The sequence below is a fragment of the Callithrix jacchus genome, chromosome 14 (assembly GCF_049354715.1).
Source record: "Callithrix jacchus isolate 240 chromosome 14, calJac240_pri, whole genome shotgun sequence".
NCBI classification, from domain to species: domain Eukaryota; kingdom Metazoa; phylum Chordata; class Mammalia; order Primates; family Cebidae; genus Callithrix; species Callithrix jacchus.
In genome coordinates this window covers 6,560,359-6,575,900 of record NC_133515.1, presented here as the reverse complement: position 1 = coordinate 6,575,900, position 15,542 = coordinate 6,560,359, and the positions used below count along the sequence as shown (strand labels likewise).

At 44.3% G+C, this 15,542-nt stretch overlaps 2 protein-coding genes across 70 annotated transcripts in view; one reads left to right on the top strand and one right to left on the bottom strand.

The window, feature by feature from the left end:
* FER1L5 (fer-1 like family member 5) overlaps positions 1–8,743 on the bottom strand; it is a 75,210-nt gene extending 66,467 nt beyond the window's left edge. For 17 of the 20 annotated variants that reach the window (XR_013526303.1, XR_013526304.1, XM_078348621.1 and 14 more), the window contains exons 1-2: positions 8,310–8,743; positions 188–436 (exon numbers count right to left, since the gene is read on the bottom strand). Coding sequence is in view for 13 of the 20 variants with exons in the window: in XM_035271563.3 (XP_035127454.3) it covers positions 188–272 (85 nt within the window). In the remaining 7 variants the exon portion in view is untranslated. Of the gene's footprint in view, positions 1–116; positions 437–8,309 lie in introns of those variants that run through there. The other 3 variants (XM_078348613.1, XM_078348623.1, XM_078348624.1) reach the window with 3 other exon arrangements.
* Positions 8,526–15,542, top strand: part of KANSL3 (KAT8 regulatory NSL complex subunit 3) — a 45,120-nt gene continuing 38,103 nt past the window's right edge. For 13 of the 50 annotated variants that reach the window (XR_013526307.1, XR_013526305.1, XR_013526306.1 and 10 more), the window contains exons 1-3: positions 8,526–8,564; positions 9,705–9,969; positions 15,329–15,499. Coding sequence is in view for 22 of the 50 variants with exons in the window: in XM_078348642.1 (XP_078204768.1) it covers positions 9,755–9,969; positions 15,329–15,499 (386 nt within the window). In the remaining 28 variants the exon portion in view is untranslated. Of the gene's footprint in view, positions 8,565–9,704; positions 9,970–15,267; positions 15,500–15,542 lie in introns of those variants that run through there. The other 37 variants (XM_078348660.1, XM_078348677.1, XM_035271590.3 and 34 more) reach the window with 6 other exon arrangements.

The window sequence follows — 15,542 nt, the reverse complement described above, 5'->3', positions numbered from 1 at the left end:
GGAGGCAGAGAAGTTGCAATCAAATGATAGCAATAAGTTTTGAGAGAGCTGGACAACATCTAATTGTCCACTTTGTTCTACACAGAACATCTTTTACGTAGTAGGGTGCCATATACCTATTTTTTCACTGAATGCATGTTGCCTCTTGGGACTCCTCTCTCCCACGTGGACTCAAGGAGGCTCTCACCTCTGAAGTCGATGGACACGCAGGGCCTGGGTAGGGGTGCCAGTGGCGGGTCAATCTTGGCTGACTGCACAACAAGCCGCAGCATCTCGGAGATCCACTTTCTTCCCTCCTTCCCTTTGCAGCTCCACAGCTTCCTTGTTGGAGCTCCTGAATCCAAGGCTTCTCCTAGGGATCCTGGGGTAAATGCAGCCCCATTCCTGTCTGTTGCTTAGCAACAGAGAGAATGTCACAAAGGAGGTGTTCTTGGTTCTGGAGAGGAATTAATTGGCAAGAGAGGAGGGAGGAGGAATAGGGTTTAGGTAACTGGGCATGTAGAAACAAAACCAGCTGGCTGCTTTCATCCCTCTTTTCTCTTTTGTCCTATTCTGCTGTTTTATGGTGTGTGGTGTTTTTTTATTTTTCCCACCCCACTCCTGCCCTCCTTGCTGTCCTTTGATTTCAAGATCAGACATAAGGCTGATGTTTTCTCTTTGTATAAGCAAGTTGTCTGGAGTGAATCATTGCCAAAGTCACACACTTTAGATGAGAAAATAAGAAAACAGTGAAGTGATCTGGGAAAAGAGATAGGAAAATCAAGGAATGTTTCTATGAAGTCTCAGGGAATGTTCTTCCTAATGTGGAAGCCTCCTTTTCACTAACAAAAAACTAAGTTTAGATATGAGTCCCTCTTTGACAAATGGAAATTAGCTTTTGAATTACTGCTCTCATATGGAACGTCAAAGAAGCCAATGCAGTTTTGCTGTGGCTGTCTTCATGGCTGTCAAGGCTCTGTGCATAAAGATGGAGCTGGAGCATTTAACTCTTATTGTCCACAGCAAGGCTTTTTCGGCTTTAGAGTTGAACATTGTATAAATTACATTTTATCCAACAGTTAGAATGAAAACTAATGAATATTTAAAAGCTGGGAGCGGTGGCTAATGCCTGTAATTCCAGCACTTTGCGGGGCCAAGGTGGGAGGATCACTTGAGGCCAGAAGTTCGGGAACAGCCTGGCCAACATAGCAAAACCCTGTCTCTACTGAAAATACAAAAATTAGCTGGGCATGGTGGTATGTGCCAGCAACCCCAGCTACTCAGGAGACCGAGGCAGGAGAATCACTGAACCTAGGAGGCGGAGACTGCAATGAGCCAAGATCACACCACTGCACTCTAGCCTGGGTGACAGGGCAAGATTCTGACTCAACAACAACAACAACAAACCCTATACACGCAAAGAATATTTAAGAACTATCTATTAATTAATGAAACTACTTAGCAGTAAGTGTACCATGCATTCTAAGAGATGACTGGGGTTCAAAGGCTGAAATGCTGGATCAGTGATCAGGGTGCTGACCACTTTCTAGTGCAGCAGATTCAAAAAGAAAAAGTGCTTCCCGGAAGTTTTTCTTGAAACCTAAACACAACACAGTGCTTTTCACTTTGTGAATGGCTTTTCAAATTAAACATGACACAAAAGACCCTGTAAAAGAGGGTCAAAGCTGACACATTTGATTGTATAAAATAAAAAATTCCTATATAGAAATTATACCTTAAAGCTGAAAGACAAATATCAAAACAAGGAAAACAGTCAAAATATACTTAATGTCCAAAAGGCTATTTTATTTATTTATTTATTTATTTATTTTGAGACGGAGTTTCGCTCTTGTTACCCAGGCTGGAGTGCAATGGTGCAATCTGGGCTCACCGCAACCTCCGCCTCCTGGGTTCAGGCAATTCTCCTGCCTCAGCCTCCTGAGCAGCTGGGATTACAGAAACGTGCCACCATGCCCAGCTAATTTTTTTGTATTTTTAGTATAGACGGGGTTTCACCATATTGACCAGGATGGTCTCCATCTCTTGACCTCGTGATCCACCCGCCTCGGCCTCCCAAAGTGCTGGGATTACAGGCTTGAGCCACCACGCCCGGCCAAAAGGCTATTTAATAGCTGCTTTAGAGCAAGCTCTTACGCAATGAGAAAAAGATGACTATACCAAAGGAAAACAAGGGCAAAATTCCTATCAGATAATTGTTAATAATCAAAGAAATAAAATGAGATACAATTTATCACTTTGCCAAATTGGTTTCAAAAGCCAAAAAAAGATGTAAAAAAAATCAAACTCACCAGGTACAGTGGCTCATACCTGTAATCCCAGCACTTTGGGAGGCTGAGGCGGGTGGATCACGAGGTCAGGAGATGGAGACCATCCTGGCTAACACAGTGAAACCCCGTTTACTAAAAATACAAAAAATTGCCAGGCGTTGTGGCATGCGCCTGTAGTCCTAGCAACTCGGGAGGTTGAGGCAGGAGAATCACCTGAACCCGGGAGGTGGAAGTTGCAGTGAGCCAAGATGCGCCACTGTACTCCAGCCTGGACGACAGAGCAAGACTCCATCTCAAAAAAAAAAAAAAAAAAAAAAAGAAAAGAAAAATCAAAATCATTAATAAGCAAAGAAATGCAATAAGATACCATTTATCACCTAAATTGGCAGAGAATTAAACAAAATTATAAACACAGTGTGCTGAGGAAAGGAAGGGGCAAAGAAAAGAGACAAATCTGTTTATAGTGCAAATGGGAATATAAGTAGAGAAATAGTAGAATCCTGGCCCAAAACAAGCACCCAGGAGACAGAGTTAAGGGTAGGGAGAGGTGGGGTAGGGGGCACTCTATTTTTGATAATTTCTATGGCATTAAATTCCACATTTCTAAACAGCACATTTAAGCAGCATTCCTTAATTTTTTTCAAATCTGTGAGGCATTTTCCCAGTTTTATTGTTTTCCCTGGGGCTCTCGCTCCTGGCCTTCTCTCATCCTCTAGCCCTGACGCACGGCTGTTGTCCTGGGGTGCTCTTTGCCATCACCTTCCGAATCCCTCCTCCACTTCCTGTGTTAGACCCTGCTTCTCGGGTCCTATGCCCTCCATCTTTTCAATTTACCCTCTCATCTTTGTGGAACACAGCTTTTAGTAGTTTTCTGAATGTTTTGAGTGTTTGTGTGTCTGTACATATCTTTTTGTTTTTTTTTTTTTTTGATACCGAGTCTACATTTGTCGCTGTGGCTGGAGTGCAATGGCCCCATCTCAGCTCACTGCAGCCTCCGGGGTTCAAGCAATTCTCTTGCCTCAGCCTCCCGAGTAGCTGGGATTAAAGGTGTCTGTCACCACTCCTGGGTAATTTTTGTATTTTTAGTAGAGATGAGGTTTTGCCATGTTGGTCCGGCTGGTTTTGAACTCCTGACCTCATGATCCACCAACCTCGGCCTCCCAAAGTGCTGGGATTACAGGTATGAGCCACTGTGCCGGGCCTGTATGTCTGTACGTATCTTTATTCTGCCCTGACAGTTGATTGTCTGGTTGGGTGTGTCAGGATGGGCTATGCTGTGCTGGCTAATGAACAACTCCAAAATCTCAGTGGCTCAATTTAACAAAGCTTGCTTGAGCGATCCTCTTGCCACAGCCTCCCAAGTAGTTAGGACTACTGGGAATAAAATTGTGTGAACTTATTTATTTATTTTTTAAAGAAAGAAAGAGAAAGAGAAAGGGGGAGAGAGAACAGGAGTCTTGCTCTATTGCCCAGGCTGGAATGCAATCCAAAAATAGGTATCAAAAACCTCCTTTATGCCGATAATTGGGCTTACCAGCGGAGACAGTAAGGAATAAGGGAAGAAAATAACAAACAAACAGCCAACCAATATTTCATTTAAGTCTGTGAAATGCTATGCAAATGCTGAAGAGTGATTTACTTCCAATTATGTGGTCACTTTCAAAACAGGTGTAATGTGATACTGAGAAAAGTGTATGTTCTGTAGACCTGGGGTGAAGAATTCTATAAATATTCACTGAGTTTACTTGTTCCAGGTCTGAGTTCTAATCATAGATGTCCCTGTTAATTTTCTATCTCGTTGATTAGTCAAATATTAACAATGTGGTGTCAAAGTCTCCCGTTATTATTGCGCGGGAGTCCAAGTCTCTTTATAAGTCATTAAGAATTTGTCTTGTGTAACTGGGTGTTCCTATATTGGGTGCATATATATTTATAATCATTGACTCCTGTTGTTGCATTGATCCTTTTACCATTATGTAATGTCCTTCTTTGTTTCTTTTAGTCTTTGTTACTATTAAAGTCTATTTTGTCAGAGACAAAAGTTACAACTCCTGTTTTTTTTTGCTCTCCATTTGATTGATAAGTCTTCCACCAACCCTTTGTTTTGAGTCTTTGTGTGTCCTTGCTTATGAGCTAGATCTGGATACAGCATACCAATGGGTTTTGACTTTTTATTCAATTTGCCTGTCTGTGTCTTTGATTGGGGTGTTTAATCCATTTAAGTTTAGGATTAATATTGATATTTGTGAGTTTAATATTGTTGTTTAATGCTCGCTGGCTATTTTGCCCATTAGTTGATATAAATTCTTCATTATGGAGATGCTCTTTACCTTTTGGTAAGTTTTGGGGATGACTGATACTGGTTGTTCCTTTCTGTGTATAGTGCTTCTTTCAGAAGCTCTTGTAAAGCAGGCCTGGTAGTGATGAAATCTCTGAGTGCTTGCTTATTCGTGAAAAATTTTATTTTTCCTTCATTTATGAAGCTTAGTTTGGCTGGATATGAGATTCTGGGTTGAAAATGCTTTTCTTTGAGGATATTGAATATTTGACCCCCACTCTCTTCTAGTTTGTAGGGTTTCTGCTGAGAGATCTGCTGTGAGTCTGATAGGCTTCCCTTTATGGGTAACCAGACCTTTCTCTCTGGCTGCCCTTAGAATTTTCTCCTTTATTTCAACCCTGGTGAATCTAACAATTATCTGTCTTGGGGTTGCTCTACTTGAGGAATATCTTTGTGGTGGTCTCTGTATTACCTGGAGTTGAGTGTTGTCCTGCATTACTAGGTTAGGAAAGTTTTCCTGAATAATATCCTGAAGAATATTTTCCAGCTTGGATTCATTCTCTTCATGACATTCAGGTACACCTATCAAATGTAAATTAGGTCTTTTCACATAGTCCCAGATTTCTTGGAGACTTTGCTCATTCCTTTTTACTCTTTCTTCTCTAATCTTGTCTTCTCATTTCATTTCATTAAGTTAGTCTTCGACCTCTGATATCCTTTCTTCTGCTTGATCAATTCGACTGTTAAAACCTGGGCATCCTTTGCAGAGTTCTTGTATTGTATTCTTCAGTTCCATTAATTCACTTATATTCCTCTCTAAATTGCCTATTCTCATTAGGATTTTGTCAAACCTTTTTTCAAGGTTCTTAGTTTCTTTACATTGGGCTAGAACATGTTCTTTTAACTCATAGAAATTTCTTATTATTCACCTTCTGAAGCCTAATTCTGTTAATGGAATGCATTTGTTCTCCATCAGGCCTTGTTCCCTTGTTGATGAGGAACTGTGATCCCCTGTAGAGGGAGAGGCATTCTGATTTTGGGTATTCTCAGCCTTTTTACGCTGGTTTCTTCCCATCGTTGTAAATTTATCCACCTGTTGTCTTTGTAATTACCGAATTTCAAATTAGGTCTCTGAGTAGACGTCCAACTTGTTGATTCCCAGCGCCGGAATCTGAGCAACCCACTGACAGTGGTTTTCTGCCCAGGAATCTCTGGTCTGGCTTCCTTCTTGAGTCCCTTTTTCAATCAGCTGAATAGGTGACTCTGCCTTCCTGGAGCTCCAAATGTCGACCAAAAGGGGACCCAGTCCTGTTTACTCTGCACCAAGAACCGCCATGCCAAGGCACCAGCAAAACTGCTGCGCTGGCCATAAGAGTCGTGCTGGTGACCCGTGGGGCTCCTCCGCTGGGAATCTCCTGGTCTGTGAGCAACAAAATTAGTCTGAAAGTGTGGCATCCTCTTGTTTGCTATGCTTTCACTGGGAGCTACAATCCTGAGTTGCTAGTAATTAGACATCTTGGATCCCTCTCCAAAATTATGTGAATTAAAAGATGTCTAATTACCAGCTGTAGCTGGTGGCAGTGACTCACACCTGTAATCTCAGCACTTTGGGAGGTTGAGGTGGGAGGTTCACAAGGTCAGGAGTTTGAGATCAGCCTGGCCAATATAGTGAAACCCCATCTCCACTAAAAATACAAAAATTAGCTGGGCATGGTGGCACACACCTGTAGTCCCAGCTACTTGGAAGGTTGGAGCAGAATAATTGCTTGAAGCCAGGAGCTGGAGATTGCAGTGACCAGAGACTGTGCTACTGCACTCCAGCCTAGGTTACAAAGCAATACTCTGTCTCAAAAACAAAACTATATATATAGTTTCTGTATATATATATATATATATATTCTGAAACTATATATATATATATCAGAAACTTTGAGACAGAGTTTCGTTCTTGTTGCCCAGGCTGGAGTGCAATGGCATGATCTCAGCTCACAGCAACCTCCACCTCCTGGGTTCAAGCAATTCTCTTGCCTCAGCCTCCTGAGTAGCTGGGATTACAGGCATATGCCACCACGCTAGGCTAATTTTTTTTTTAATTTTGTATTTTTAGTAGAGACAGGATTAATCCATGTTGATCGGGCTGGTCTCGAACTCCCGACCTCAGGTGATCTGCCTGCCTTGGCCTCCCAAAATGTTAGGATTACAGGCATGAGCCACGTGCCCAACGTGTTTTTTGTTTTTTCTTGAGACAGAGTCTTGCTCTGTCTTGCCCAGGCTGGAGAGTGTGTGGTGCTATCTTGCCTTACCACAGCCTCTGCCTCCCAGGTTTAAGCGATTCACCTGTCTCAGCCCCCAAATAGCTGGGACTATGGGTGTGTGTCACACACCTGGCTAATTTTGTATTTTTAGTAGAGATGGGGTTTTACCATATTGTCCAAGCTGGTCTGGAACTCCTGGCTTTAAGTAATCCACTGGCCTCAGCTTCCCAAAGTTCTGAAATTACAGGCATCAGCCACTGCGCCTGACCTGTACACGTTTTTTTGGTGTGTATATGTTTCAGTTTCTTCTTGGCACAAATTTAGGAGTTGAATTGCTGGGTCATATGCTAACTCTGGAACTGCCAGATTGTTTTCCAAAGTGGCTGCACCATTTTACAGTCTAACTAGCAATGCTCGACGGTTTTAATTTCTCCACATATTTGTTAACACTTTTTAGTATTTGCTTTTTCATTGTCATTGTTTTTTAGCTCTTACTGGATGTGAAGGGGGTTTTCATTTAAGAAATTATTCATACTTATTTGTTTTATTTTTAAAGTAATTTTTTTTTTAAAGACAAGGTTTTGCTCTATTACCCTGACTGGAGTACAGTGGCACAATCATAGCTCACTGCAGCCTGGACCTTCAGGGCTGAAGTGATCCTCCTGCCTCAGCTTTCTGGGTAGCTGGGACCATAGGCACATGCCACCTTGCCCAGCTTTTTTTCTTTTTTTTTTTTTGTAGAGATGGAGTCTTGAACTCCTGGGCTCAAGTGATCCTCCTACCTCGGCCTTCCAAAGTGCTGGGAGGAGCCACAACTCCCGGCTAAGATTTTTCATCTTGAACCATGTCTCTTGCTTTTGTGTCTCATGTCTCTTGCTGTTCTGCTGTCATTCAGTCAACCAAATAACCAATTATTGATCAGTCAACATTTGAACAATTACCTATGTCCTGGACTATATGTTCTCTGGAGGATTCAAAGGTTAATGTCCCTTACTTTGAGGATCTACTCTCTCTACACAAAACACATAGTAAAGTTAATCACACAAAGCAACCTAGGGTAACAAAATTCTTTTTCTTTTAGACAGGTTCTCACTCTGTCGTCCAGGCTGGAGTGCAGTGGCGTGATCACGGCTCATTGCAGCCTGGACGTCCCAGGCTCAAGCAATCCTCTCACCTCAGCCTCCCAAGTAGCCGGGACTACAGGCACACGCCACCACCATACCCGCCTAATTTCTAAAATTTTTTGTAGATTCGGGGGTCTCACCATGTTGGCCAGGCTCATCTCAAACTCTTGAGCTCAAGAGATCCTCCCGTCTACGCCTCCCAAAGCACGGGGATTACAGGCGTCAGCCACATAGGTAAATTCTTACTGAGTAAATTCAGGGGGCTGCCCTGGTGGAGGTGGACAGTTGGGTGCTCGACCTTCCAAAGGGCACAAAGGACCAATACGGTGGGAGCGGCGAGAACTGGGGCGGTAGAAGCCAGCCTCCTCCTCTGCCCTCGCTTTACCTATTGAAAATGGGCGAAGCGGATACTGCAGTCTAGATGCTTTATGCTTCTGAGATGCTTGTGCGTTGTCGGCGCTCCGCTTCCGGACTAAGTCGCCGGAGACTGTCTGTACCGTGCTTTGCAGCTCACCGCCTCTCCCTTCTCAGGCTGTGATCCGCTTCCGCATTTTACTCGGTGCCTGCAGCGCTGGGAGGCGTTAACGCGCACGCTCGTGGCAATCTGGCCTGGGTCCAGCGCGCGGCCTGAAGACCGCGGGTGAGAGCTGCGTGGTTTCGAGGGGAGTGGCGGGTCGTGGGGGTCGCGGCCGTGGTTGGGACGGCCGGGGGTCTTGGCGAGAGCTTCGGGGCTCTCGTGGCATGCGGGGGTTTGGGCTGAGGACCGGCTGCTGGGGCCGGTCGGGCCTGTTGGGCCCGGGGCGGGTGGGGGACGCGTCTGGGCCGCCGTGACGCGGACGCCGAGCCCTGCACCGGGGAGCGGGAGGCGGAGGCGGGAGGCGGGAGGCGGGGGCCAGGCGCCAGGCGACTCCTCCTCGTCGCGAACTCGGGATGACCTTGGCCAAGTCGCTTCAATCCCCCGAACTGGCTCCTTCTTCTGTAAAATGCGAGTCATAGCCTTGTCTCCGGGATGGGCCGTGTGGACGCTCAGTGGCGGGAACGGCTGCAGAGCAGGCGGAGTCCCGGGCGCTTTGCCCGGCACGGCTCACCTGCGAAAGGGCTTCCACGGGGATCATTTTGTCAGCAGGCTTTGCGGGGGGACCTCGCATTGTTTATATTTAAAAACTCTGGAATATGACGGAGTACTTGCAGAATTTTTGTTTCTCATAATACCAGAGACTTGAAGGAAATGGAGCCCGAACTGGGATTCGCTTCCTCGAGGCCCGCGTTGCCCTGCCCTTTAGGGGTGCCCAGCGCTCTAGCTACGGACCCGGCTCTGTTCGCATTATCGTTAGAGGATGGTGTGAAGCAACAGAGATCCTTAGCTTCCGACAGATCCGTATTTGTGATTTCCTGTTTGCCAGAACCCTTCCTGCTCTCCTGGGAAGTTGTGCTGGCCTAGCAAGTTTAGTGTCTGTCCACCCGAGGTCTTTCTGAACCGTGGAGTTGGTGAGCTCTCCCGTTAGCGAATTTCAGTTTCGTAGAAATTGAATATGGGGCAACTCCTGGCACCATAGCTTATTTTTTGTTTGTTTTCCAGTCTTTCTAAGGTTCAATTCAGGTTTGGTTTTGTTTTGGGTGATGGTGTGGGACTCCATTAACCCTCGCCACCAAAGGTCTGCTGTGTAATGGATGCTCAATAGGAATGATAGTAGGCTACAAAAGTAAGCATGTTAGGTGGTGTCTACTGGGAGGAATTTAGAATATTGGAATTGACCTAAACTGAAACTTTTCACTACAGGTGACTAGCATGCAGATACCCATGCTCTGACTTTCTGTCCCTCCACTGACATGGCCCACCGGGGTGGGGAGAGGGACTTCCAGACTTCAGCTCGACGCATGGGCACCTCGCTGCTCTTCCAGCTTTCAGTGCACGAACGGGAGCTGGACCTGGTTTTTCTGGATCATAGCTATGCCAAGCCTTGGAGTGCCCACCCAGATGCCAGTAGTGCCCGCCCCACCCGCATGCTCTTTGTCACTCCCCGGCGGCAGCACGAAAGTACCATGTGAGTTTGGGCTTCTAAGGGCTGCTGCTCTCCTCACTGGGCAGTGATCAGATGGGAATTTAGAGAGGATTTTCTCGGGATTGACTGGGGGAGATTGTGTAAGGCATTTGGGTGTTAAATTCAGGCATCTCTTAAGCAGCATAAGGATAGCTGGCTTGATTGTGGACATCTCTAGGAGATATCTAACAAGAGTTAGGAAAGCAAGATGTGTAGAGGTAAAACAGACAGTTTATTCTACTTAGATAATAGGACTTGTGTGAAAAGGGGGAAAATCAAAGAGGGTTATTTAACTGGTGAAGAGAAAGACTGAAAAGTTGATTTTAAAAGATTACCACACAAGATAGGACTCCTTATCACAGTGTAGTGCTCTGGGTTATTTGACAGTGGCAACAATAGCCTTTTTATAGTCATGCATTTTGCTTTTCTTGGCTTCACACATAAAGGTTAGGAGCCAATTTCTAAGGTGTTGCTTTTTCTTTTTCCTTGTTAAGGAGCTGCTTATCCATGGGTTAATGTAAACCCTTCTTAGATCTAATGATATTTTCAACGAGCCTTTGTTATAGGGCAAGGAAGTTTCATTAATTGACCACCTGATATGTGATACAGTTACCTTGGGTCTAAATAAACCTGTTTGCCAATTCTTTTTTACTTTAAGGCATTCTAATTATGTTTCAAGATGTGTTGACATATTCTGTTGTGGTGATCAAATCATGCCCTTAATAATTCTGTAAACTTTTGGAGAAGAGTTTTATCTGTTTGTTTTTAATCTGATCTAATGTTTAATCTTTCCTCAAGCACTAGTTTTAATTTTGTTGGGGGTTAGAACCACCGCCTTCTGAAATTAAGCCTTAATGACCTAATGAGTTAGAGATACCCCAATGTGTGTGTGTGTGTGTGTGTGTGTGTGTATGTGTGTTTTTCGAGACGGAGTCTTGCTTTGTGGTCCAGGCTGGAGTGCAGTGGTGCGATCTTGGCTCACTGCAACTTCCACCTCCTGGGTTGAAGCGATTCTCCTGCCTCAGCCTCCCAAGTAGCTGAGCCTACAGGTGTGCACCACCACACCTGGCTAAGTTTGTTGTTGTTTTTTTTTTCCTTGAGACCAAGTTTCACTGTTTGTTCCCTAGGCTGGAGTGCCATGGTTTAATCTTGTTTCACTGCAACCTCTGCCTCCTGGGTTCAGTGTCTCAGCTCTTGAGTAGTTGGGATTACAGGCAGCTGCCACCACACCTGGCTAATTTTTGTATTTTTAATAGAGATGGGATTTCACCATGTTACCCAGGCTGGTCTGGAACTTCTGACCTCAGGCAGTCTGCCCACCCCAGCCTCCCAAAGTGCTGGGATTACAGGTATGAGCAGTTGGGCCCTGCCTGCTAAGTGTGTTTTAAACATATGCAAAGGTTGGGTGTGGTGGCTCACTCCTGTAATCCCAGCACTTTAGGAGACTGAGGCAGATGGATCATGAGGTCAGGAGTTCGAGACCAGCCTGACCAACATGGTGAAACCCCGTCTCTACTAAAAATACAACAATTAGCCAGGCGTGGTGGCAGATGCCTGTAATCGCAACTACTTAAGAGGTTGAGGGAGGAGAATAGCTTAAACACAGGAAGCGGAGGTTGCAGTGAGCGGAGATCATGCCATTGCACTCCAGCCTGGGTGACAGAGTGAGACCTCATCTCAATAAATAAATAAATAAACATGCAGAATAGTGTTTTTTAATTTCATTTCCGAATGACTTTATAATTTTGTTGGCTTTTTGGTTGTACAGGATGTAAAAATCTGTAACTTTAGGCAATACTTTAACATATTCCTGATGCCTCTGGCCTAGGGCATAACTGAAAAGCTGCATTAAACAGTAGTTGAAGTCTTTTCCTTTTTGCTACATATTAGCTTCTTGCTGACATTAAAACTCCTGTGTCCGCATCTCATGACATTTTCTTCAAGTGAGATTCCATGGACTTGGTTTTTTTGTTTTTTTGGTACTTAGAAAATTGTTTCCTTTTATAATCTCTGTCTCCATATATAGGCCCTGAAAGTGAGAATTTGGCATGCTCTAAGAACTCTTTTAGGCCAGTGTGGCCATAATATAATAGCAGTAGGAGTATAAGTGGGAGGTAGGAAGAAGTTGGCAGAGGTTACCTTATGAAGGAATTTGATTCTAAGACTGGTGAGAAGTCATTGAAGGATCTTAAGCTAGGGGTTCAATTTCTACTTTATTTTTATTCTTTTTTCTTTTTGTTTTTTTTGTACAACAAAACAATTTATACTTTAAAAATATCATTTTGGATTTTTTGTGGAGTATATTAGAGTGCAGGAGTAGAACTTACAAGACCAACTGCAGGCTGCCGTTGTAGTGGACTGAGAAGGGCCAGAAGTCATGATATCTTGTGTAGGGCAGGAACAGTACAAATGGAGAAATCAGTTGGCCTTGAGATGTATTTCATAGGTAGAGTGAATAGGTCATTAGAATCTGCTATGGTGAATTGGAAGCCAGAGCAAGAACCCAGGTTAAAGGGAAAGGTAAAATTAGGATGACAGATTTCTGGCTTGAGCAACTGGGTGGTGCCATGATTTAGGAAAAACTAGGGGAGGATAGGTTTGTGATGGTGAAATCAAGAGTTCTCTTTTAGGTACATATATCCAAGTATCTAGTCCAACATCTGGCCTAGAGAAGATAATCAGCTCTTTCATCCATCACCAGATCTAGCTGCACACAATTTCACAATGATGTAATTATTTCAGTCTTTAGAAATGAATTCAGTAAGGTCACTTAGGTCAAAAAGTTAACATGAAGTTTGGTAGATAGCCAGTAGACCAGTTTGTTTGGTATAGTATTTGGGGTGACAGCGTTGGTCCATATCATAAAGTGGGGATAGACCCTCGGGGCACTAGGATTCATTCCCTCCCTCTCTCCCTCCCTTCCTCCCTCTTTTCCTTCCTCCCTCCCTTCCTTCCTCCCTTCCTCCCTTCCTTCCGATGGAGACTGTTGCCTGGGCGCGATCTCGGTTCACTGCAACCTCCGCCTCCCAGGTTTAAACGATTCTCCTGCCTCAGCCTCCTGAAGAGCTGGGATTACAGGCACCCGCCACCACGCCTGGCTGATTTGTATTTTTAGTAAAGACAGAGTTTCACCATGTTGGTCAGGCTGGTCTTGAACTCCTGACTTCAAGCAATCAACCTGCCTTGGCCTCCCAAAGTGCTGGGACAGGTGTGGCTGGATTTCATTTTAAAATGTGAAAGACATTTAGATGTTCATTTATAATTGTTTCTCTTCTAGGCTCTGTACAAAATGGGCTAAATAGCTAAGGCGAGTGCATTCCAGGTTATCTGTCCTAAATAATCATACAGAAAGGAAATCATAGACTTTGCAAGTATATATTAATAATTAACTCCCAGTTGACTTGCTAATGAAAAGAGAAAGTTTGCATGAATTTAAAACTCTAGACCAGCACTGTTTAACAGAACTCTTTAATAATAGAAATGTTCTATACCTGAGATGTTCAGCATGGTTACTGGTAGCCACATATATCTATTGAACACTTGAAATGTGGCTGATGTCACTGAGGAACTGATTCTTTTTTTTTTTTGAGACAGAGTCTCACTCGGTCATCCAGGCTGGAATGCACTGGCGCAGTCTTGGCTCACCGCAGCCTCCGCCTCCCAGGTCCAAACAATTCTTCTGCCTCAGCTTCCCAAGTAGCTGGAAATACAGATGGATGCCACCATACCTGGCTAATTTTTGTAGTTTTAGTAGAGACGGGGTTTTCAGCCAGGCTGGTCTCGAACTCCTGGTCTCAAGTGATCTGCCCGCCTTGGCCTCTCAAAGTGCTGGGATTACAGGTGTGAGCCACTATACCCAGACTGAATATTTAATTCTATTAAAATAAAATTTTTTTTTTTTTTGAGATGAGGTTTCTTGTCACCCAGGCTAGAGTGCAGTGGTGCGATCTCTACTCACTGCAACCGCTGCATCCCGGGCTCAGTTGATCCTCCCACCTCAGCCTCCCACGTAGCTGGGACCACAAACTAATTTTTGCATTTTTAGTAGAGATGGGGTTTCACCATTGTTGCCGACACTGGTCTTGAACTCGTGGGCTCAAGCATCCTGCCTGCCTTGGCTTCCCAGAGTGTTGGGATTACAGGAGTGAGCCCTGTGCCCAGTAATTAATTTTATTAATTTAAATTTAAGTAGTCATGTGTTGCTTATTACTACTGTATTGGACAGTGTCTAGGCAATCAACTTGTTAGCCACTTTTCTGCATGTAACTACTGTATTGGACAGTGTCTAGGCAATCAACTTGTTAGCCACTTTTCTGCATTTGTGCTTTTCCTGTCCCTAAACAAGCTATCATGATTTCTGGCCCATCTCAGTCAACTGCAATGACCGCCTAGCTGGCCTTCTAAATTCTACTCCTGAACTATAGTCTACTCAACAAAAATTGAAAGTGATCTTTAAAAAATATTAGCTTGAGTCAGATCAACTTGCTTATGGAATATATTTGTTCTTTTTTTGAGACTGGGTCTTGCTCTGTCACCCCCAAGCTGGAGTGCAGTGGCACGATCACAGCTGACTGTACCCTCAACCCCCTGAGCTCAAGCAAGCGATCCTCTTACCTCATCTTCCTGACTAGCTGTGACTACGAGCACACACCACCATGCCTGACTAATTTTGTGTTTGTTGTAGGACAGGGTTTTGCCATGTTGCCAAACTGGACTTGAACTTCTGGGCTTTAAGCGATCCTCCTGCTTCAGCCTCTCAAAGTGCTGGGATTACAGGTGTGAATCACTGTGCCTGGCCATATTTGTCATTTATCTATTTATTTGTTTATTTTTGAGACCAGGTCTTGCTCTGTCACCTAGGCTGGAGTGGAGTGCAGTGCAGTCATAGCTCACTGCAGCCTTGAATTCCCAGGCTCCAGCAATCCTCCCACCTCAGCCTCCTTAGTAGCTGGGACCAGCTGATTTTTGTATTTTTGGTAGAGACAGGGTTTTCTTGTGTTGCCCAGGCTGGTCTCAAACTCTTGAATTCAAGTATTCCACCTGCCTTGGCTTCCCAAGATGGTGATATTACAGGTGTGAGCCATTGCACCTGGCCCATATTTATCTTCTTTATCATTTTTTATGTAGACTCATTTTAAAAATGACTTTGTGTTCTTCCAGTACATACCATCATGTCTGAGAGGGCAGAGATCTAGACAAGTGTGGGAAAGATGACTTTGGATCAAAATTATCTTGTGAATATAATGTGCTTATGCATAATTTAAAGCTGACTGTATTAAAGATACATTTTTTGTCAACCAGATGATTGTTAAATACCTGTGAAGTATGTGTGGCCCGGTCCTATTTCCTCACCTGTTTACAGTGAATCAGACATCCCAATAGATGTGGAGACTGTCACGTCAACCCCTGTGCCACTCTATGACAATCAGAAGGCACGCAGCGTGATGAATGAGTGTGAACGGCATGTCATCTTCGCCAGGACTGATGCAGATGCCCCTCCCCCACCAGAGGACTGGGAGGAGCATGTCAACAGGTAGGCTGCTCATCAGGAGGATGGTCACTGCTCTGTAATTATT